Raw genomic sequence first — 23,726 nt, forward strand, 5'->3', positions numbered from 1 at the left:
TTTACAATAAGGGTGAATAAATTTTGTCTGCAATTTCCTTTGAGAGGTTGATAGGGGGGGGGGGAGAAAAGAGGGCTTTCTTTTATCAGTTTGGAGGGATTCTTGTACAAAGCCTATGCTTTAAGCCTGCCAAAAGCTTAAAACAACCTATTTGAGGTCTTTGTTTAGTTTTTTTTTTAAAGAAAAAGAAGCACAAAACAATAAAATGCCAAAGTAATGTGCATTTCACTGCAAAATTTCAGTAGCATAATCTTTGAGGGGCAGATGCCTACAAAAATGGGTCTGCTACGGATTGCCCAGGATTGCTTTACATAATAGAAAAGAAAAAAACCCCAATTTCCTAAAGACTGCAATTCCAATCACACCCTTTGCCCTGTCTCAAAGAATGCTCAATCACCCAGCCCAAAAGTATTTTTTTAAAAGACAGTTAAATCAGGGCAACTTTATATACTTTGGTCCAGTTGTCCTGATTTAACTATTTTTAAAAAAACGGCCTTTGCCCTCTTACCCAAATACTGAAACTATTACTCCCAATAAACCAGCGGTGGGATTCATTTTTTTTTTACTACCAGTTCTGTGGGCATGGCTTGGTGGGTGTGGCAGGGGAAGGTTACTGCAAAATCCCCATTCCCTCCCGATCAGCTGGGACTCGGGAGGCAGAGAATAGATGGGGGCGGGGGCAGTCAGAGGTGGTATTTACCAGTTCTCCAAACTACTCAAAATTTCCACTACCGGTTCTCCAGAACTGGACAGAACCTGCTGAATACCACCTCTGCACTAAACGCTAACAATTGTGAACTGTGTCCGGCTACCCAAAAGATGCCCAGCCCTCAATTAAAAAAAAAAAAAGGGGGGGGGAACTCATAGAGCCACAGATGAACAGCAATCTTTTCAGTCCACCCAACAATCAGGAATGAAATCACGGTAGTTAAAAAGCTCTTCCTTCCATTAGACTAGACTGGACTTCTAACTGTAATGTTCCTTTCTTTCTTTCTTTCTTTCTTTCTTTCTTTCTTTCTTTCTTTCTTTCTTTCTTTCTTTCTTTCTGTTTTTTTTTAAGAAAATAAATTGTCTTAAGTGATTTGTCTATGGCAGAGGCACTCAAAAGTGACCTCCCATCAGGATGACAAGACGTCCTTTCTCTTATTACCGCATTCCTGCATTGAGCCTTCAGCTCATTTCATCCCAGACTTTGATATATGAGGGTTGCATTAATTATGGAGGCAGATTCAATTGCCCTGGTGAACGTCTGGAGCTCTTGGGGGTTTCAACTGAAACAATTAAGGCTAAGTTTGGAAGGAGCCCACGCCGGTCCCTCCCTCTCCCCATAGATCGGCAAATGTAATTAATAGTCGGCGTCTGGAAGAAATTATATCACTCCTCTCCCCCCCCCTACACACACTTTTTTTTTCCAGGTAGGGTGAAGCCATTTGAAGGCAATCCTTTAACGATGCAGCATTAACAAGCAGATCAGTCCAAATGAGTCTTCTCCTTCTGCCAAGCAGTGAGCTGCCTGCATGCCAGGAAGAACTCAACGCTTGTTAGGAAAGAGACGGCGGGAAGTTCTAGCCTGTCTGGAGTCACAAGAATTCTCTAGGGCAGAGATTTGGAAGCTGGATCCAAAATTATGCCTGGCAAGTTATGTAGGTGTGGAGTCTACATCTGTCACCAGTTCAAGGAAAGAGCACCTGCTTTGCTTGCAGAAAACTTAGGTTTCAGTTCTTGGCATGGCTTGCTAAAAGCAAGGAAGGTGTGCAGGCAACCTAAACCACTTGAATTTCAGTAGAAAATTGCAAAGAAATTGCAAGCAGTTTCCTGCTGCTTTCCAGGCATAAATCAAAACAAATTGGAGGCGTAAACTTTTGTTCAGGTTTAATGCTATCCCTAGCCCCTGTAATCCCTTTAGATTTCCCAGTAAATCTCCTTTTGTTGTTGCAGTTAGTCGCAAAGTCGTGTCCGTCCCATCGCGACCCCATGGACAACGTTCCTCCAGGCCCTCCTGTCCTCTGCCATCCCCATTTAAGTCCATTTAAGCTCACACTGACTGCTTCGGTGACTCCGTCCAGCCACCTCATTCTCTGTCTTCCCCTTCTTCTTTTGCCCTCAATCCTTCCCAACATTAGGCTCTTCTCCATTGAGTCCTTCCTTCTCATTAGGTGGCCAAAGTACTTGAGTTTCCTCTTCAGGATCTGGCCTTCTAAAGAGCAGTCAGGGTTGATCTCCTCTAGGACTGACCGGTTTGATTGCCTTGCACTCCAAGGGACTCGCAGGAGTCTTCTCCAGCACCATAGTTCAAAGGCCTCCATTCTTTGGCGCTCAGCCTTCTTTATGGACATGAAAACCCCATGGACGACAATACCAAAAGACAACCTCCCCCCCTCCTTAACCCTATCTAAATCAGAGGACCTTACTTGCTTACCACTTGTTTTTACTTAAAAAAAAATAAAGTAAAATGAATCTGGCTGCTCTATTACATCTTGCCAAAACGTGTTGCGGAATGGCAGAAATAAATTGACTTTTCAAGTTGGTTTTTTCTTCTTCAAATGAGTGAAATTAAAAGTTGGAGAGTTGGTTATCCATCATTTACATTTCTCCAGTCCCCCACATCAGCCATAAATGGGTTTTTTAGAGTGAAATTGCCAAACCCCACTATATGAGAGCAGGATCTGGTCTTTAAATGTGAAATACCATTGTATGGCATCTCTGAATTGTTAAAAGCTTCCAAACCTGCCTTGTCAGGCTCTAAATCCTATTTGTTGTCAACTGCTCAGACGATATGGAATGCCAAAAGTTATTAAATGTAAATATCAAGTGAGAAATAGGATTGGAATATTAACCTGAAATTCTGACCCTGAAAGAAGAATCCAGTTCCTTGATGGGTAGGAACAGCCTATCAAAGTAAGCCTTTTTCTATCTTTGTCCTAGTTGCAAACAAGCAACAACTGTCTTTGGTTATCCAGCATTTGGATTTCTCCAGACCTGCATCTCAGCCATAAATGGATATTCCAGAAGTGTTGGGTGAAATTTAAAGCTTATGATGACTCTGTGGTAGAAGCTGAAAGAAAGCACCAACAATGGCAAAACACATCCTTATAATAGAAAGATAGTACACCAAGATCATTGTCTGTCCTTCTCCCTATGCTGTTTTTAGTGAGACCCAAAGACCATTTTGGGGGGATCTTCTGCATTTCTCCTCCAACAAAAAGGAACAGATAGATGAACCCTAGATGATGCTCCATAGCTTTCTTCAGAGTGATGCCTCCAGATATATTAGACAAAAGAGGTTAATTAAATCATTTAAGACACTCAGGGCAGTTGGGAATGAGAGAATGTGTAATCCAACCATATCAGGATATCATTGGCTTGAAGAAAGCCTGGAATTTTTCAACTTTTAATTCAGCATTGGTATTTGCCTCAGAATACAGATGCGCTTTAAGTAATATGCAAATCCTTAAAATACATTAATACATTTTTTTTCACCAGGACCACCTGGATCTTCAGGCCCCAAGGGAGCACCAGGGCCAATGGGAGTACCTGGAGTACAGGTAGGCAAACCATTTTCACCCACCTGTTGAGCCTTTTCAGGTCAAACTAAAGTGATTTTTTTTACTAAGCTTTAAAAAAAATTACTATTCATATTTGTTTGCTTTTCTTTTTTAAAGAGGCAAGGTCATAATAGCTTGATTTATCTGATTCTGCCTTTCTGTACCAGACCCATGATAGTTTAACGTTTTAACTTATGTACAACTTAGGAGTCATTAATCTCTGGTACAACCCACATAGTTACAGGTAGTACTCAACCTATGACCATAACTGATTCTGTTGCGGCCAATCTTTCCGAAAGAGTACCCAGCCAATGTGCAACGTGTGGCCTTCCTACAGAGGCCACCTTGTGCCATTCTGAAAGTGGGCATCATTAGGGCAATCTCAGAAGAGCGTAATTTTCCAAATGGAGTGATTTGAAAAATCAAGTCTTTCTTTTTCTCCCAAGTTTTTTTATTTTTTTATAAATGTATCAAATCATTGCGTGAACAGTGTGGCACCTGGGTGTCATACAGACTAATACAAATAAAACTAATAAAGTTAATCATAATTATTACATTCAATCAACTTATGTATTTCTAATAATAATATGTGTTTATATTAGGTTGCAATCTATCATTGTTCGGTTGTTCCACATTTTCTCTTATTACTTTCATTTTATTATATAAAAGTGTATACACTAATATTCCCCCTTCTCTTATTTCTATCACTTATTCTAGCTTTTAATCATGTCACCCCTTGTTAAAAGACTTTTCTTTTCTTTCCTATCTAACTTCTAATCATGTCACCTACCTAAAAAATAGCGATAAGCAAAGAGAGAGAGAGAGAAAAGGAGAAGCAAATCAGAACAACAACAAAAAAGAGAAATCATCCATCCATCGTCTCTTGCCTGCTCCAATACTTTTAATTGCAATGCTTTAAGAGAAAGAGAGGGAAGTGGAAAAGCAAATAAAAACAGCGATAAAAAAAATCTATCCATCTTCTCTTGCCCGCTTCAATACTTTAGTTGCTATGCTTTTTTTTTTAACTTGCCTTCCAGATTCTTCTCTTAAATCTTTATCTATGCCTGCTTCTTGGGCGTTCAATCCAGAAATCATGTCTTTCTGGGAGATTGCGAGAATTACAGCTGCTTCTGGAATGGCATGAGGTGGCCTCTGTAGCAAGGTCAATACATGGCATTGACTTTCTCTTTTGGAAAGGCAACCTTTAAAGGAGGTCAGCGGAGCAAGGTGTGCTGAGAGAGGGAGGAGACCCAAGGCCTCTGGGATTCTTCAAGGGAGGATGGAGGTGGAAAGATTGCTGGGGGGGGGTGCAGTTCCAATGCCCCTATGGTCAGTCGTAAGGGCAGGTGGATTGCTAAGTGCATGCATTTTCTTCACGTGATTGTAGGAGTGCTGCAATGACTGTAACTTAAGAGTACAGGTCATTTGTCCTTTGTACAGGTAGTCCTCGACTTACGACCACAATTGAGCCCAAAATTTCTGTTGCTAAGTGAGAAACTTGTTACGTGAGTTTTTCCCTATTTTACAACCTTTCTTGCCTCAGTTGTTAAGTGAATCACTGCAGTTAGTAACCCGGTTGTTAAGTGAATCCTGATAACCCATTGACTTTGCTTCGTTAGAAAGTCGTAAAAGGTGATCACATGATCCCGGGAAACGGCAACAGTCATAAATAAGAACCAGTTGTCAAACATCTGAATTTTGATCCATGATCATGTGGAAGCTACGAAGATCATAACTGTTTTTCATTGCTGTTGTAACTTTGAACAGTCACCAAATGAACTGTTGTAAATCAAGGACTACCTGTAATTTCACTCACTGAACAAATGGTTTTAAGGTGAGAACTACCCGAACTTTTTCAGCTGAAATATTGCTAGTTATTTGGCCTAAAGATAGGCTAGAGAAAAGCATCACATATTGTGTAAAACCAGCATTTGTAACATGGATGTCATAGGTAGGTGCAATAATGTTTGCAGGGCATGGTAAAACCAAGGCAAGATAAGTGTGTGATCTATCTGTTTTGCAAAAGGCAATATTTTCTACCTATGAAAAGATCCAGCACTATGTATTATGCTATGCATATTATGTATTAATATGACAGGGATTCTGTGACATTACAATAACATCTTGTATTGTTTAGTTTCAGTGACGTGCAGTCAGGGTGAGGCAAGTGAGGCACAGCCTCACCACTCTCATCATGAAAAAAAAAAGTAAAAGGAAAAAGCTGAGCTAGTTGCTGCCTCACCGTGGATGACTCTGCTTAACTTCACTGGTGCTCTCCCTCCCCAAGTGTAGTGACTTCCTCCCCAGGCCCCCATTCATTTCTCTCTCTCACACACACAGCTGGATAAAACTATATAAAAATCTAGCCCAGCTTCACTGATTACAAGTTTGAAAAGGCAACGTGGCTCCACCTGCAATCAAACTACACTTGGGGAGGGAGAGCACAAGCGAGCACTGAGGAGACCACAGGAGGAGGCAGGAAGCCAGGCAAAGACTCTTCAAGCCACTGGAAAAGATATCCAATCCAACTTTTGTGTGTGTGTGTGGGGGGTTTGTTTGAGAGTGAGTGAGAGAGGGAAGGGGTAGGAGAGATAGTCCAATCCAACTTCTGTGTGTGTGTGTGTGTGTGTGTGTGTGTGTGTGTGTGTGTGTGTTTGAGAGAGGGGGAGGAAGGGAGAGAGGGAGGAAGGAGGGGAAGGAGAAGAAAAAGAAAAAGAAAGAAGGAGCAAAGGAGAAAAACAAATGCTGTCGCTTTAAGTTGGAACTGAGCATGCCTGGCTGTGGAATTCTGGGAGTTGAAGTCCACAAGTCTAAAAATATTTGAAACTCAGCACTGTGTCAGTGCCTCACCAGTCATAAACCTCACCGCACGTCACTGTTTAGTTTATAGTAGTGAATTCAGCCAGTGACTATTGATCAGTATAAAACATAAGACATAATTATTGCTGAAGGAGCCATCAGAGATTACAGTTTTTCATAAGTCACCGTAACTTTTAATGCAGCATTTCTCAGTCTGGGCTGTTTTAAGATGTGTGGACTTCAGCTCCCAGAATTCATTCAGGCTGGGGAATCCTGGGAGTTGAAGTCCACACATCTTAAAACAGCCCAGGTTGACAAACACAGTTCTAATGTCATTGCTTTCCATCAGGGCACTCCTGGTTCTCCTGGACAGCCTGGGCTGAAGGGCCCAAAAGGTGATCGGGGCGAAAGGGTAAGTCAATTTTTAGATTTCTGCCAGATCACCGGTGTGGTTCAGCAGATCCCTTTTACGCATTAAAAATATGCATGATGAACTTGGTGATAGGCATGTTGAGTCAATGGACATAATTGGAACTTTGGAAGCATGTTTTAGGCATCCTCATTTAGTGATTGTTTGGCTTGCTTGCTCACTTAAGAGTTCCTTCATCTACCCCATTGTTTCTCCATGTTGGCAACTTTAAGATGTGTGGATTTTTCAACTCTTAGGATTCCCCAGCAGACACACCAGTGTGAGGAATTCTGGGAGTTGAAGTCCACATGTCTGAAAGTTACTAAAGTTGAGAAACCTTGTTCTACCCTTTCTTCAAAATTCTATCCTGTTAAAATTCTATCCTGTTAAAAGATACGGGCAACTAGATTTACCCCTGAATGAACCAGAAGGATGTAATTCGTCTTTGTTTCCATTTCCTAAAAATTCAAGTGGGACTCATAAGAAGAAATAAGGATTAAACAGGAGGCTATTGTTGATCTTGCAAAGAGCCAGCTTTCCATCTTTTAATTAAAAGAGTGAGGAGGAAGTTCTTGCTGGGATCAAAGATATTTCCTGAAGGAACCTTCGTGTTACATGATGCAATTGTGATACCAGGCTGACTAATTCCACACAGTGCTGGCGTACATCATAAGCTTGCATATTGCTTGCTGTTTGGTAACTATACAATGTCAACACCTCAACTCACATCTCAACATTCTCATCGTTGTTATCTGTAATGCAAGGGGAACTGTCCTTCGTGACACCAGGGGCTCTTAATTCCCCTGCCTGCGGGTAGTCCTCGAGTTATAACCGTAATGGATCCTGCCCATCACTGTCGTAAGTTGCAACAGACATAAATCGGGTCAGCAGTATGACTGACCCGATTTTACGACCTTTTTTGCAATGGTTCTTAAGTGAACTCATAGCAATAGCAATAAAATTTTAGGCTTATATACCACCCCATAACTCTTTACAGGAGTCTCTGAGCGGTTTAGACTTAGAATAACTTTATCGTCACTTTGAATGCACACTAATCGGCATACATTAAAATGAAATTTTGTTGTATGCAACTCTCAAAGGGTCTCCCACCTCCTATATGCATTACATAAACATGACTAAATAAATAAATACAAAAGTATGCATGTATCACGTATATTAGATGACACGGAGAAACAACACAGCCTAGTTCGGATGTATACATGTACATGGTGAGAGAAATGAATCTTGCGAGATTACCAGGCAGATGGCATAGGGGAAAAAGCTGTTACAGAATCTGTAGTCCTGCTAGAAATGCTTCGAAATCTCCTCCCAGAGGGGAGCAACAGAAACGGGCCATGAAGTACAATGCAAAAGCATTATTTGCATACTGCCCCCAACGACCTGACTCCTCATTTTACTGACCTTGAAAGGATGGAAGGCTGAGTCAACCTTGAGCTCCGTCAGGATTGAACTTCATGCTGTGGGCAGAGTTTGCCTGCAATATTGCATTTAACCACTACACCACCAGGGCAAACTCGTGGTTTTCTATAAGCTAAAAACCGAAAGTAAATACTGGCTTTTGGTTAAACCATCATAAAATGTGGTCACGTGAACTTGGGATCAGTGGTGGGTTTCAATTTATTTTACTACCAGTTTGCTTGCACGAAGGGCAGAGGGGCAGAGCCTCCCACCACTGCCACTACCGGTTTGTCTGATCTGGGGCGAACCAGCAAAGACCCACCTCTACATGGGATGCTGCAAATGGCAGTAAATGTAACCCAGTTGCCAAGCTCCTAAAGTGCGGTCATGTGACTACGTGGGGGTTGACCGTTGGAACTTTGAAACCAAGTGTATGTACCCCCATGTATATCCATCAGAACTTTGAATGGTTGCTAAGCAGCTGGCCATAAGTCAAGAACTATCTGTATCCAACAGCTAAAACGAAACTTTTAAAAGAGTGTTAAATACTGAGGGAAAGCATCAATCCAGATTCAGAAGGGAAGAAGCAATCAGGCATAAATTGTCCATCCATACACTGAAGTGTGCCCTGTACTTATTGACACCACAATAAATCAAATGCTGGTGTAGCTGGTGTAGCAAAAGCCCAGAAAAAGGTACACTTCTGTAAGGACTTACCAATTGGTATGAGGCAAATACTTCCATGCATACCAAATCACCATGCATCCTCTTGGAATCTGCATTATAGCACAATCTTAAGAAAACATGGTGGTATGTGTACTGTCAAATATAATTTGATCCTATAATACACTTAATGACAGATATAATTTGGCATATCTGAGATGATTATGATATCAGGAGAAGGGCCTTAGATGAAAAACGGCGCTTCAGGCAAATTCATGAGGAAAAAAGCTGTCCTTAAACGATTCTCTCTTTCTCTTTCACTGTTCCGTTCTTCAATCCAGTAGATCTCTACTGATTGACCAAACAGGGAGTAGCTCAGGGGTGAAATGTTACCGGTTCAGAGTGGTTCGCCTGAACCGCTAGTAAAGATGCCAGCGGTTCAGCTGAACCGGTAGTAAAAAAAATTGCTACCGGGTTGGGCGAACTGGTTTTTTCAACGATCAGCTGTGACGCTTGATTTATATTAGCTAGAAAGCAGGATTTCCTGCTTTCTAGCTAATCTAAATTGTGTGGCACAGCGGATTCAGCCCCCTCACTGTTTGCTTACCTTTGCTGGTGCGCTCAGTAGAAGGCTCCGCCCACCCACCCGGATGTCATTTTGATGCTCTGTGCATGCGCAGAAGGTCCTGCGCATACGTGGAGGTGCGCACTCACATTGCTACAGAACCGATAGCAAAGATAAATGGATTTCACCTCTGGAGTAGCTTCAGAACTTTCATAAGCTCTTATGAAAGGAAACTAAGAAAATTAGTTTAACAACCAGGGGCTGCTCAAAAGAAGATTTCGAATAGAAGAAATTCTGTTCTTCCATAGGTCAATGTGGAAAACAGCCAATGCTGAAAAATAGCCAATGCCATTGAAATATATGAATCCCCATACATTTCAGAACAAAATACAATGTGTATTAAAACCAATGTACATTAGGCCCAAGGACCAAGTACTATACATTCTACTACATCAATTTTAGTGATTAGGGTGCTGATTTGGAAACCAGAAAACCATAATTCTTCCTTAGGCATGAAAGCAAACTGGGGGACTTTGGGCCAGTCACTCTCTCTCAGCCCAATCCACTTCACAATGTTCTTATAGAGAAAATAGAAGGCAGGAATATTTGATTTGCCATCTTGAATTTTATGTAAAATATGTTAAAGTGCTGAGATAAAAAACTAATAAAAATAACATTTCCCAAGGATCACCAGCTATAGTTCCCTTAGTGTCTGAACTGCATTGCCTCTTCAGATCTTGAAATCAACATTGCTGGCATTTCAAAAGGCCTTATAAACACATGTTTTGAGCAGACTTTTAATTTTCGTTGGATTTTAATGCTCAATTGTAAATTTAGGAGTTTTACTAACTGTTTGAAGTTTTTATTGAAAACTGCCCTGAGGTATGGTAACTCATAGTTTAAAAAAACCATAACAATAATACAAAGAAGCAAAAGGATCACAGAATTTGTTCCCCAAACTTTAGTTATTTCTTCTTCTAAAAGGTATTTTGGCTATCTCGTATCAAAACACTACATTTAATCAGTTTCATTTAATGTTGTTGTCGATTCTACATTCTGATGCTCATCTATTCCTTCTCTGATCTATCCCCTTCTCATGTAAACAAACAAAGAAACAAATTGCTTTAGCTACTAACCTAGCAGCTGGACTTTCCCATTAATTGATTTTACTTCTGACAGGGGCCAGCGGGGCAGACTGGTGAAAGAGGCATTAAGGGTTTTCCTGTAAGTGATTTATTTGTGTGTGTTCGTGTATGTTTTCGGCTTAATTTCACCCAAGGCATAAAAGTTGAGGTTCTACAGCATCCCCTCTTCCCCCGGCTGAGACTACACCATAGCCAATTAACCAGGGATCTCCAAACATGGCAACTTTAAGACTTGAGGACTTCCAACTCCCAAAATGCAGGCTGAGGAACTCTGAGAAATGGATTCCACAAGCCTTAAATTTGCCAAATTTGCAGACCCCTGTAATAAGCTCCAGGGGATCAAATAAGGACTGGATCGTAACAACAAGATGAACATAGATAGGGTCCTTCATTTGTCCCACTGCACAAGATCAGAAACAGGCTAGCACCCTCTTATAGCAGGGGTGTCAAACTTGATTTCATTGAGGGTCACATCAGAGTTGTGTTTCACCTCGGGGAGCCAGGGTGGGCATGGCCAGCTCAATGTCAATCATCGAGGATCCGTTTTTGGCTGTGATGGCCTCCTGCAGCCCTCTGCCAGCAAAAACGGAGCTCAGGGAGGCTGCATGTGGTTCACTTATAGCTGCTCTATGTACGGGGTGCGCTTGATGCACGCTGCACACACATGCACAGTGCAATAAAAATTGTTCTGCGCATGTGCAGAAGCAAAAAACAAGATGGTGCTACTATGGCGCCGCCCAGAGAACTGGTTCGGGGGCATGGCAGGCCTGGGTCACTGCTGGTTCCAGTGACCCAGGCTGCCAAACCACTACCAATTCAGCTGAACCGGTCCAAACCGGTAGGAACCCACCACTGCTGGGAGGGCCGTGCACAGCCCTCCCGAGCTCCATTTTTGCTGGCAAAGGTACCACAGGCCAGTCTTTCACTGTTTCCAGCACGGCCCTGCAGGCAAGATCTAAGCACCTCTCGGACCTTGAATTTGACGCCCCTGCTCTACAGCATGACCCTTGTTCCCAACCAATTTGTCCTAGGCAGTCTTTGCTTCCTCACTTCACAAAAACTCAGTGGGTAGGTTTCAAGGAGGAGTACATTGCCTCTTCTCCCAGTCAAGTCTTGGTAATACATGTCATGTCATAAACATGACCATTATTCTTCTACATAGGACTGGCAACATCTTGAGGCTGAGGCAAGCCACAATCCGCCCACTTAGGGCTGAGGTTGCTGAGCTGGGAGAGAGATGAGTATCAAACTGCCTGTTACTCGTCTAATAGCCTGCCCAGCTCTTATCTCCAGCCCATTATTACTTCAACGTTCGCCCTCCACACTACCTCCTCTTAGTTCTTCCTTGTTTCCCCTATTAGCTGCAGGAGTCCCAAAGGCCATCCTCCCTTCCCAGCTCACATTCATCGCTCTTCCATTCACACATCTTTTCATTCCCTCTCTATCCATCTGGTGTGTATCTGCTCTAACCACTCTGACAACCCCTTGGTGTCGGCACTCTTCTGGTCCCAGAAGCAGAAGGGTCTCATCCAGAGATGGGTTCCTACCTATTTGATCTGGTTCAGCCGAATAGGTAGTAATTCCAGCGGATACGTGACCGTACCCGTTCTATGATTGGTGGCGCTATTGTGATTTTCTGTTCTGCACATGCGCATAACAATCTTTATTAACAAATGTAAATTTTTATTTGTTTTTTTAATGTGCGCATGCACAGATCATTTTAAACAAAAATGCCCATGCGCGCGGGGCAATTTTTTTTACTACCGAACTGGTAGTAATGGTGGCTGGAACCCACCCCTGGTCTCATCTCTTCGCTCTCATTCCACCCATTATTTTATCTTTGACTTTATTCACTCGCTACTCATATTAACTGGGGCACCAGGAGTCCCAGCCATCCCTTAGGTTCTCCCAGGTCAGGTGTGCTAACCTCTTTCCTATCTCATCCAGGCCAGCATCTTTTTGAGGCGAATTTATTATACACTGATTGTGTAACTTCTGTTCCTCTGTGGCTTCATTCAATCCCGTCCCCATCATCAAGACCCTCTTGAAGGACCAATAACAATTGCTTAAAGTCTTCTATTTAGACTCTGTGGCTTGCATTTAATGACTGGTTGCAGCCTGAGGCCAATGGTGTAGTCTTGGCCTCCAAAATGGCCTCCTCCCTGGGACACTAATCTAAATCCCCCTCATCCCCTCACTGTCCATTAACCGCTTGTCAGGGTCCTCTACTGACCCATTCTTCACTTTCTGGATCACCTGATAGTCTTCATTGTTTCTCGTAGCACTAGATTTCATTCTCTAATCCCGTTTTACTTTCTGTCACATTATTTTGTTTGCCACTTCTCTTACCCACTTTTCTTCCGCCCACTCCCCTCTGTTCTTTCCTTTGCCTTTCCTGCTGACGTCTTCACTCCATGTCAGTCATCATCTCAGTCTCCTGTATGATTTGTTCTCAGTCCTCTCTTTTGCTTTCCAGTTCTATCCCACTCCCCAATTCCTCTATACTGGCTGGGTCTCTTATATTGCCTTCTTCTCCCAGGATGGGGGGGGGGGCACTCTCACTGATCAGCAACCCCTCACAGCCTCTTGCACTGCCCATTCCTGGGCATGATCTTCCTGACTGCTATGAACCTGCCAGCCATCCTTGCCCAGTCCAGTTGGGCAAATCTGTTCCTTTGTCCAGCTCCTCTGCATAGTAGTTATGCCACCACTATTGAATCAGGGGTCATAAGTATCTCTTGAGGGGGGCTGTTGTAACTTCAAATGGTTACTAAGCCACCAGACTGAAGTCAAGGACTGCTTGTAATCAACGCTGATTTGAAGGCCCCAAAAAGAAAAGAAAAATCTATACCTATTTTTTTTCCTTTACTTAGATTTCACTTTACTCAGATTTGTGGTGCCTGGAATTTTGGGATTTCTAGCTTAAATGCATCCCCAAAGGCCTTAGATTAGAGAAACAACATAGAAAGACCATGTAAAATTGGATTCTTCCATTTTTTAAAAAAGTAACCTCTCCCCGTATATTAACTTTCTGCCTCTTTCTTTTGTCACTGGCAAAATCTCTTTCCGTCCTTCGCATTCGGAGTTTTTCAAGGACAGTCAAGCCAGCCCTCTGTTTTCAATCCAATGCTTTTGTTTGTGGAGAGCTGCTTCTTGGGTGGGCCAGGAGATAATTTTAAAGCACGCCACTAATGGATAGCGTATTTCAGGAAGAGATCAAAGCCGATGCGTGTTGTTAATGGATTTCAGACCCCACACTTGTCCCTGGAGTGGTGTTTCAATAAGCCAGGTGTACCTGTGCTGAAGCAACTGACTGCAACCACTGAAGGCTCTAGAGGGAGCCTCCTAATTGTTATTGGCAAGACCTATGATGGTTTGCTTGGTTTCATGACACTACCCATTAAGTTTGTAACCCCTATCTGATTCAACAACCAATAAGCATTGACTAAGCTACTGTTGGAAGCAATGTCCTTCTGGGTTCAATTGCAAGTGGGGAAAAAGACCCTGGAAACACGGAGGCTGTTTGGAAAGATGGTTTAATAGTGGACAGGATCACATGGCTTGAGTTCCTGAACAGGACCACATGGCTTGAGTTCCTGAACAGGATCACATGGCTTGAGCTCCTGAGCAGAAAAAGGGCAGAGATGCTGAGAGAGACTGAGTTTTATACCCTCTATTGGGCCCCACCTCTCTGTTTCCTGTTCCTGTGTAAGAAATGTATCCCATTGGCTGTCAGATTCCCAGGGGGCGGAAGTCTTACCTAACTCTTAGGCTTTGTGTCCCGGGCTTGCTTGAGCCTTTGCTGGGTAATGTAATCTTTCCAGGTGCCATGTAGTGAGATGGGTAGAGGGCTAATCCTACCGCTGTTATGTAGAATAGACTGGCTCGGGCCTTAATGGTCCATTGACAAAGGTGGGGGTGGGGGGCAGAAAGCTGCAGGGAGCTGCTTTGTCTTTAAAAACATGTTTCTCCTTTTCTCATTCAGGGAAATATAATATTCTGCCTTTTTAATATTTCCTAAAATACTGCATTTCTCTGGGAGAGAGGTGGCTGCTAACTTCCTACACTACTTAAGGGTTTCCTTGGAGAACATAGAGTAGCTTTCTCCAGCCAATGTTGGAGGAAGAGCTGATGAGAATTGAGAGTTGAAGTCCAGCACATCAGGACGAGACAACATTGGGGAATGTGGAAGGAGACTAAGATCTTGAATCATAGCTCATAGCACGGTTCTATCCCTCCTTTACTACTGGAAAGACACTGTTGTCAGTCTGCTATCAATTTCTGTCTGCTTTTTCTTTTTTTAGGGTGAACCTGGTAAGAAAGGTGAAGAAGGAGACAGAGGTGCCGATGTAAGGATGCAGTCAACTTTTCTCAATCGTGTCAGCAGTCTCTCCTTGTATCGCTGTGTAGCGATAATCTAGCATTGAGTTGAAAAGGCCATCCCAGGTTCAGAAGCCTATTCTTGGAGTTCATAAAAAGGCCAGCATTTTAAGCCAAACGTCTCGGAAAGTAGGAGAGATTCTTTAATATTCCATGTCCTGGAGGGCTTTCCTTGACAAGTGGTAAAGCAGTGCGTGCTTCTCTGTAAGAAACTAAATCTGACAGCGCTTGTGGTAAATGAGGTGACAAAGAGAGAGACCTCCTCGGACTTGATGGCATTTGATGTAGCAGGTTCACTTCCTAAAAACTCTTCTTTTCAATCATTGAAAACTCAAACTTCCCAATTAATTCAGATTCAGTAAATTCCCTGATTGTGGAGTTGGCCACTCGGGGAAGGGTGAACGTCATAGAACCAGCGGTGGGTTTCACATTTTATTACCACCGGTTAGCCGCTTGCACGCCCCTTCCACGCATGTGCCTGGCCTTTCGCGCATGCACTTTGCTTGTGTGCGCGCCTTCCATGCATTCGCCCGGCCTCAAAGACGTGCCTAAATAGAATGGCATAGAGCCATGGGCAAATCGCCCATCCACGATTTCCGCTACCGGTTCGGGGGAACCAGTCTGAGCCTGCTGAATACCACTTCTGCTTAGAACTAAATATAAATCTGAGCAGGTGATAACTCTGTGTACACCATCTTCTCTGGATTAGGTTTTGGTTCAGTTTCAAGTCACCTCCAGATACTAATTCAGAGGTTCCTGTCTCTGTGGGAGAAATAATTGGAAATGGGATGAGGGAGAGAGAGAATGGGTGCCCTCTGAATATTAATTGCAGTTCATTTTGAGCCTCCAGTTGACCTTCTGTGCTTTAATTCAGGTAGAGGTTCAAAAACTGTACCTCCAGATACTAATCCCAGACAGAATGGAAATTTGCAGGAGTTTGGAAGGTGTGGAGTATAAGAAAAATCTCCAAACACCACTGTATGAGATCAAGGTCTGATTTTAAATGTGAAATACCATTGTATGATACACTATATTGCCAAGTATTCGCTCACAACTGCTTCTGATTATGTGGATGGGTGAGCGAATACTTTTGGCAATATAGTGTATTTCCATGGTGTTATCAGAGCTTCCGGTCATTGTATGTCAGGCTTTAAATCCTATTTGCTCCCAATTGCTCTGATCTGAATAAGAGGAGGTGAAATGCCAAATGTTAAATATGAACTGCTTCTAGCAAACCCATAGCAAACCATTGGGTTGCTTAATGACCACAGTGCTTGCTTAATGACTGCTGCAAGAAAGATAATAGAATTGAGTCAGTCACCTGATTGGCCCTGTTTTATGACCCTTCCAACATATGACTATAACGGGCAGGCTCCATTACAGCTGTAGGCCAAGGACTACCAGTGTCAACCATTTTGAAACAATGCAGACAGTCCTTAAGAGGTTGAATGAGTCACTGAAATACTTCCCATTTGGTTTAAGAAAAGCAAAGAGGACATAGGAGTTTAACACTGTTGAAAGAAATGTCCTTCTGGGTTCTGTTCCAAGTAGGAAGAAAGATGCTGAAAACGCGGAGACTGCTTGGAAAGATGGTTTTTAATGGTGGACAGGACCACATGGTTCGAGGTCCTGGGCAAAAGGGATGCTGAGAGTGCCTCGATTTTATGCCCTCTCTGGGCTTTTGAATTTAAGCTTGTACCCTGATTGGTTATCAGAGTCCCATGGGGCCATGTAGGAGTAACTTTGTAGAGGGTTTTTTGAGTCCCAAGTTTGGTTGACTCTTGTTGGGTGATGATGTAATGAAAGGGCTTTGGGATTCCTATAATGGCTCTGCCTAAAGGAGGTAGATCTTTGTTATGTAGAATAGACTGGCCCAGTCTTAATGGCTCACTGACAAAGGTGGGAGGGGGATGAGTTTCTGTCTCCCTTTGGGTGAAATATTCTGCCCTTTTAATATTTCCTAAAATATTTCATTTTTCCAGGAGAAGGGTGGGTGCTAACTTCCTACAACACCATGCACAAATGTCTTGTCCCTCCCTCACTTTTTCTCTCCTCTGTAGGGCGAAGGGGTCCAACAACTGCGAGAGGCCTTGAAGATTTTGGCAGAGAGGGTGCTAATTTTAGAACATATGATAGGGATTCATGGTGAGTGCCGGAAAACCTGGCTTTACTTCAAGGGACCTGCTTGCCTTATCCTGGAGGGGCAATGTGAAAGGTAGTTGGCCAGAAGTCCAGTTTAAAGGCTTGAAGAAGGGACAGTTTATTGTTGTCTATTCAAAGGTGCCAACTCCTGAACATTTGATCATATATGCCAGGGATGCCAAACTCACGTCATCACGTCGGTATCATGTGACGTATCAGGTCCCCCACTCTGTGTGGGTGGGCCCAGGACACGACGCATCCGGCCCGCAGGCTGTGCGTTTGACCCCCCTGATATATGCAGTTCAGCAACTCCGTTTCTCCTTTTATGAGGGGACGTGTTGCATTTTCGTCTAAATTTTAAAATGCATTTCTACATTTGTACCTGGATATTGAAATGAGCAGGCACAAATTTTAAATCAAAACCATGGCATGTTTCCCTTTCGGATGATGAAATCTCATTTTTGGAGGGGCAAAAGGGCATTTTTGGAGTGGGCCCCTTACAGTTTGGCTAAGTATGGCAATACAGCAAGAGCAGCCACAGGTCCAGAACGTCATTCATTTATAAAAAATTTTAGGTTTCTGTTCTGCCTATTTTCCCCACAACAAAGACACCCCAGTGGCGCAAGGTGGGTTGAGAGAGAATGTCTATCACTGACTAGAACTCACGTCTCCCAGTTTCTAGTGCAGCACTTTGACTGCTACACGAAACCAGTTCTTGGTTATTTGGATAGCAGTTGATTGCAGAATTTATAATTTACTGCCATTGATCTGTCTGTCTCTCTGGCAGCCAAAGCTTTCAGACTTTCTCTCTTTCCAGAGAGGTGAGGGGTTCCTCCATGGCCAGGGCATTTCCCGCTGTCCCCTCCCTGTTTTTTAAACAACACCCCCGTCCCGGTTTCCTTTGTTTTCAGATTCTTTGTCTTCCGTTGAACCAGGCTCAGGACAAGACGTGATCCTGGGCGCCCCGCTCCGAGCAAACACGAAAAACAAGCGACACCATTCGAACCAGATCCTTTCTTCACTTCTGGATGACAGCAGACCAAGGGCGAAAAGTGACCGGAGACAATAAAACTTTAGTAAGATTCCTATGCTCCCTCTCCCTTTCCGTTGTGCAAGGCAGTGCAAAGGTGTGCAGATGTGTCACCAGAAGTTCCTCTCTCTTATTGGTCTTCCCACTCAATAATTGCCTTGGCTGTGAACAGTGTTTTTCAAAGAGTAATTATTTGTTGGGAATTTGAGAAAGTTCTAATGCACTCACTTTCCAGGGGCAAAAATATCAGAAGGAATTTGATGGCGCCTTCTCTCACTGACCAAATTTACCAAAAGGCATAAGGTTTTTATAATTATATATATATTGCATTTTTGCTGATAAATAAATGAAGGGAGACTAGTATAGATCTATTTCAAGCTATTTAGCTCTTATCAGCTAGCCATACCCTTACTGGGATTTGAACTTAGGCTGTTTTCCCATGTTAGGCAGTTATATTAACCTCTAAGCCACAAGCTCTCCTCCCTCATAAGCTGAGCCAGAGGAATGATTAAGTGTTTTGTCAAAGCACCTGGTATGCTCCCTCCCATATTTGGGCATACCAGGTGCTTTGACAAAACACTTTATATATACCAAATTGCTTCTGATATTTTTGCCACTGGAAAATGAGTGAGATATATATAAGTGTGAGAGAGATATATACATACATGTTCTGCCCCCTCCCCCCTCTCCACACCTGTGAATAAACCAGAACACAGGCTTGGCTGTTTGCCACTGTTTAATTACTGAGATAACAAATCCTTTGGTTGAGGGCCAAGACAACTCACGTTCAATAGAGCAACCCAAATAATTTGAATGAAGCAACGTAGATAGTCCAAACGAGCAGACACGGCTAGAATACATAGATGTTCTTAACTACTAATTCAAACGGTTGTTTCCGGCAAATGTCCCCTCCCAACGCCCCACCTATAATCTCTTTTGGGAGGGGCCAATCCACAACCACCTGTGCTTAATCATCTTCTGTGAGTCTGCCTACAGAGTTGCTGCTTCCGTTTCTCAGCCCTTCTCAATCTAGCATCAGGGACAAACTGCCTTTGATCCTCCCCACTACTCCATGCCTCAGGCGCCTCCTGGTGGCCAACCAGCCTCTCTGGTCCCTGCTCTGAGTTTGAACTCTGCACAGGGTCCTCCACATTGTCCAGGGCAGACTCATATGGTTCCTCGCTATCCGAGTCCATCAGCAGCTCAACTGGATCCTGCTAGGCCACAACACATACATATACCAGAGGTGGGTTGCTGCCGGTTCGGCCCAGTTCAGCTGAACTGGTAGTGGAATTCATGCCTGGGTCGCAGAACCGGCAGCGACCCAGGCATGCCACGCCCCCAAATTGGTTCCCTTGCTGCCGCTTTGCCGCCGTCATTTTGGATTTTAGTGACTGTGCAACAGTCAATTAACACTGAACAGTGCACACATGCATAGCAAGAGTCTGGCGTGCACACACACATTGCACACGAGTTGCGAACTGGCAGTAATGCCGGCAGCAACACACTCCTGACATATACATATACATTTTATTTATTTATTTGTTTGTTTGACTCATGGCTTTTCTGCTACATTTCCATTTTTCACTCTGGGTGTTAGCACGAGAAAAATACTTACACTGGAAAGTGGATTTGATTGGGAAATCCAATTTGTTTCAATGTCTAAAGTAGATTAACGCTCAGTGGGTAGGTGCTGCTTTTATTTATGATATATCTAAATGATATATGGCTCACCCCTCAGCTTGAAAATTTCCAGACAATCCTACACAGTAACTGAATCCAAGCAGTTGTTGCATTTGGTGTTTCAAATGAAAAAAAAAAGATGGCATAGAAGGAGAAACACAAGGAGAGGGAAAAGGAAAACAAAGTAATGCAAGCATGAATTAATGTGCCTTACTTTTTAATATTAAAAACGATCGACCAAAAAACCCATTATTTTTCCCTCTTTTGTGCATCACACATAGAAGCAGCCTGGCAGGCTGAGCCTGCATCCCAGTATGCTCCCCAAACAAGAATAGGCGTAGTTGGAATTGTAATTCTAGCCAGTTAAGATGCACCAGGTTAGGAAATGCTATCCTACAGCAAATCTCAAATAGCTGAGTAGTACAGAACAGAGGAGAACCAAACAGAACAGAATAACAGAGTTGGAAGGGACCTTGGAGGTCTTCTAATCCAACCCGCTGCTCAAGCAGGAGATCCTATACCACAGGGGTCAAACTCACGACATCACATTACCATCATGTGACATTTTGCAGTGTTTCCCCCCTTCGCGGACCTGGGGTGGGTGCAGTGGTGGGTTCCTGCGGGATCGCACCGGATCGCCCGCTCCCTTTCGGCGCTAAACCCGGAAGTACGGTGTTGCCCTGCCCCTGGCGACGGGACGACGCTTGCCTGTGCTCCACCAGCTCGGCTGCGAACGGAGACGTTTCCTCAGCGGAGCGGAGCACCTGAAAGGGATGCAGGCTCAGCCTGACAGGCTGCCACCACTCCACTGAAGACATTGCTGAGCAGAGAAACGTCTCCGTTCCCAGCCGAGCTGGTGGAGCGCAGGCAAGCGTCGTCCCGTCGCCAGGGGCGGGGCAACACCGTACTTCCGGGTTTAGCGCCGAAAGGGAGAGCGCGAAAGGGAGCACGCGATCTGGTACGATCCGGCAGGAACCCACCACTGGGTGGGTGTGACCTAAATGTGATGCATCTGGCCCATGGACCCCCAGTTTGACACCCCTGTCCTACACCACTTCAGACAAATGGATGTCCAATCTCTTTGTAAAATCCTCCAGTGACCCACAACTTCTGAAGTACCCAGAAACATTTAACTTTGGAAAAGCTGCCATTTTGTTATGCTTACTCTGGAATATTACTGTATATCAGTATTGTCTTCAGTAGTGAATTAAAATCAACAAAATTTTGGATGGAATATGATTCAAGGGAGGGAGGGGATTACACACGATATTTCGTCTGCCATCTTGCTGATTTTGACACACCTCCATACCCGACAGATGCCCCTTCTCTGTATTGATGAAGCATAATTTCTGAGACGGTGAGACAAGGCTGGCACCACTATGAGCCTCAGGGAATCTACTTATAATAGAAAATCCACCTGGCCTCCATTAAACAATTTGTTAATTGAAATCCCTTCATCATTCAAACCTTTCCAGGATTCCCTTTGGGGTAGATTTCTGCCTAGTGGTTTGTTTTTTTGCTTGTTTTAAATCTGCAAAGCAGGGGTGTAGATCTTTTTGTAAGTCCAGAACTGTCTTTGGCTTCTGTGTAAGACCGTATTTTTTGAAGTATAAGACACACCGGAGTATAAGACACACCAAGATTTTGAAGAGGTAAATTTAAAAAAAAAACATTTTTGTACTCTGCAGGACTCCTAAACCATCTGCAGGCCTCATTTTTTGTGAAAAACGGGGGATGCAGAGAGTTTGAGAGGCCTGCAAAGTGCTCCTTAAGACTGGGAGGGGAGCAAAAACGAGCAAAAAACGGCCCATTTTTCGTAAAAACAGGCCCATTTTCTGCAAAAAACAGGGAGGCTTGTAGAGTGCTCCCAGGGGGGCACTCCTGGGGGGGGGGGGAAACTAACAAAAATGGCCCTTTTTTTGCTCGTTTTTGCCCTCCCCAGCCCCCAGGATTACATTGCAAGACTCCCAAACCCTCTGCTTGTCCATTTTTGCGAAGGGGGCATGGTTTCTGGAGGCCAAAAATATTGTATTCAGCATATAAGACGCACCCAGATTTTCACCCACTTTTTAGGTGCGTCTTATACTCCAAAAATATGGTAACTTTCCTTAAAAAACGGTGTTATTGGAGGAAACGTCAAGCTTGGTTGGGTTTATATTAAGTAAAAATTAAATAGAGTTAAAAAGATTAAATATTTCATGACAAGAAAGTAAAGACATGAAATTGAATTGGTTCCTCCCATGACTGTCACAACGGGAGCCCAAAAGTTAAAGAAAATGTTAATGGATTCCTTTTCATTGGTAGGTCCAACAGCGAAGGCTTGAAGAGACCTCTGTTTACTCCTGTTGGGAAGTCCTGCAGGTCAGGAGGATGGAGCCATGTCCAACTGGAATACCTTCCTTGAACTTTCCATGATCTTTTAAAAAATATTCTTCACATTTTACATACATGCTATTTCTGTTCTTGTTTCGGGGGGCCCGTCTCAGGTGATTACAATAAAGTTCCAATCCCAAGAAGTCTCATGTCATAAAGACAGCAACATTTGTAGAGATGTCTGTAACGTCACTGATGTGACCTGTCTGCCATGGAGCCAGTGCTGCAGTCTAGAACATTCTGGGAATAACATTCTAGAGCACACACCCCTATCCATGAAGAGTGCGGAATGTGTTTATTGGCCCTACCATGGCTTTGAATGAATGGACTATGCACTGCAGGAAACAACCCAAGCTCATATTGCAAGGGAGGGGGGGGGGGAACAATTAATAGAAGTAAGCTGTAGTTAATGATCACTCCAAGACTGTTATTGATCTTCTAATTGTAGAACTCACACCAAGCATCCAAGAAACCTCACAATTGAGCTCGGTCTGAAAACCATCATTCTATATAAATCTTTGTGTTATCCAGATTTATAGTGCCTAGCCAAACTTGACTGACCTTGAGAAACTAAACAGAATTGGTGAACATGTAGACTGGAGATCACCAGGAAATCTGTAGGTTAGGTTGAGAAGCCAATCAAGCAACTTGAGAAGAATGTAATGCCGCCTCCTTAAATACTGTTGCCACAAATATTGTATGGATATGGCTCCTATAGCCACAGAGCCAAGCACTAGGGAATATACATACTTTCCTTTAATTCTCCCCCAAATCCAACTAGATTTTTGAGCAGTAACTTTGATGTTATAATCCAAAATTAAGGTTTATAAAGCCAATAACTTTCTCGTTTTGCAAGAGTTTACCATCTGTGGTTCTGTTGTGGCTAATTTCTTACCTGTAAGATGTTTTTTTTTAAGATTCCTTCCTTATTTCACTTCTTACTAAAGTTCATTTGCACCTGTTATTGATATATATTTTGATAATGCTCCTAAACGAATGAAATTTCACAGGCAAAGTGTGGATAATGGCCTCACCCCTTGCATTTTAGTTCAACCATGAGATGTCAATGGCAGAGAAGAGAATAGTGTGGCATTCCTAGCATGTAAGGGAAAAAAATGAAGTGTCTTATGGCATCTTAAATATTAATAAATTTATTATCACATATGGTTCTGTATATCTCAGTCGGCTTCATTAGATGTGTTCAGATTGTGATGAACAAAAGATTATGTAATCGATTTTTTAAAAGACATTTTTGGCTTGTTTGTTATAAAAGGCTAACATCACACCCATCCTTCTAGAATTGAAATATGTAGATTTTTGTCCCTGTATCTACTAGGAGGGACAGCTAAGGTGGTTTTAAGGCTTTCCAGAACTTAAGTAGAATTCACATAAAGTCCTCCAGCCATACAAATGGTTTGCTAACTGCAGGGGTCGGCAAACTTAAACACTCAAAGAGCCATTTGGACCCATTTCCCACAGAAAAGAAAACACTGGGAGCCACAAAGATCCTAACCGGAAGCCCCCTGTTCAATTCTGGAGCTGACCGGAAGTTCAGTTCCCCCACCATAGAGTC

General features: G+C 43.2%; 1 protein-coding gene across 8 annotated transcripts in view; it reads left to right on the plus strand.

Moving 5' to 3' along the window:
• The window catches only part of COL26A1 (collagen type XXVI alpha 1 chain), a 180,804-nt gene extending 157,489 nt beyond the window's left edge, over positions 1-23,315 (plus strand). For 2 of the 8 annotated variants that reach the window (XM_081942436.1, XM_081942437.1), the window contains exons 9-15: positions 3,484-3,545; positions 6,694-6,756; positions 10,580-10,624; positions 14,850-14,894; positions 16,986-17,070; positions 17,979-18,143; positions 22,085-23,315. In XM_081942436.1, coding sequence (XP_081798562.1) covers positions 3,484-3,545; positions 6,694-6,756; positions 10,580-10,624; positions 14,850-14,894; positions 16,986-17,070; positions 17,979-18,136 — 458 coding nt within the window. In that variant the 3' untranslated portion in view covers positions 18,137-18,143; positions 22,085-23,315. The remainder of the gene's footprint in view (positions 1-3,483; positions 3,546-6,693; positions 6,757-10,579; positions 10,625-14,849; positions 14,895-16,985; positions 17,071-17,978; positions 18,144-22,084) is intronic. The other 6 variants (XM_081942438.1, XM_081942440.1, XM_081942441.1 and 3 more) reach the window with 6 other exon arrangements.
• Positions 23,316-23,726: the final 411 nt, after the last annotated feature.

This window comes from Natrix helvetica, assembly GCF_964273705.1.
Source record: "Natrix helvetica genome assembly, chromosome: 2".
Taxonomy (NCBI): domain Eukaryota; kingdom Metazoa; phylum Chordata; class Lepidosauria; order Squamata; family Natricidae; genus Natrix; species Natrix helvetica.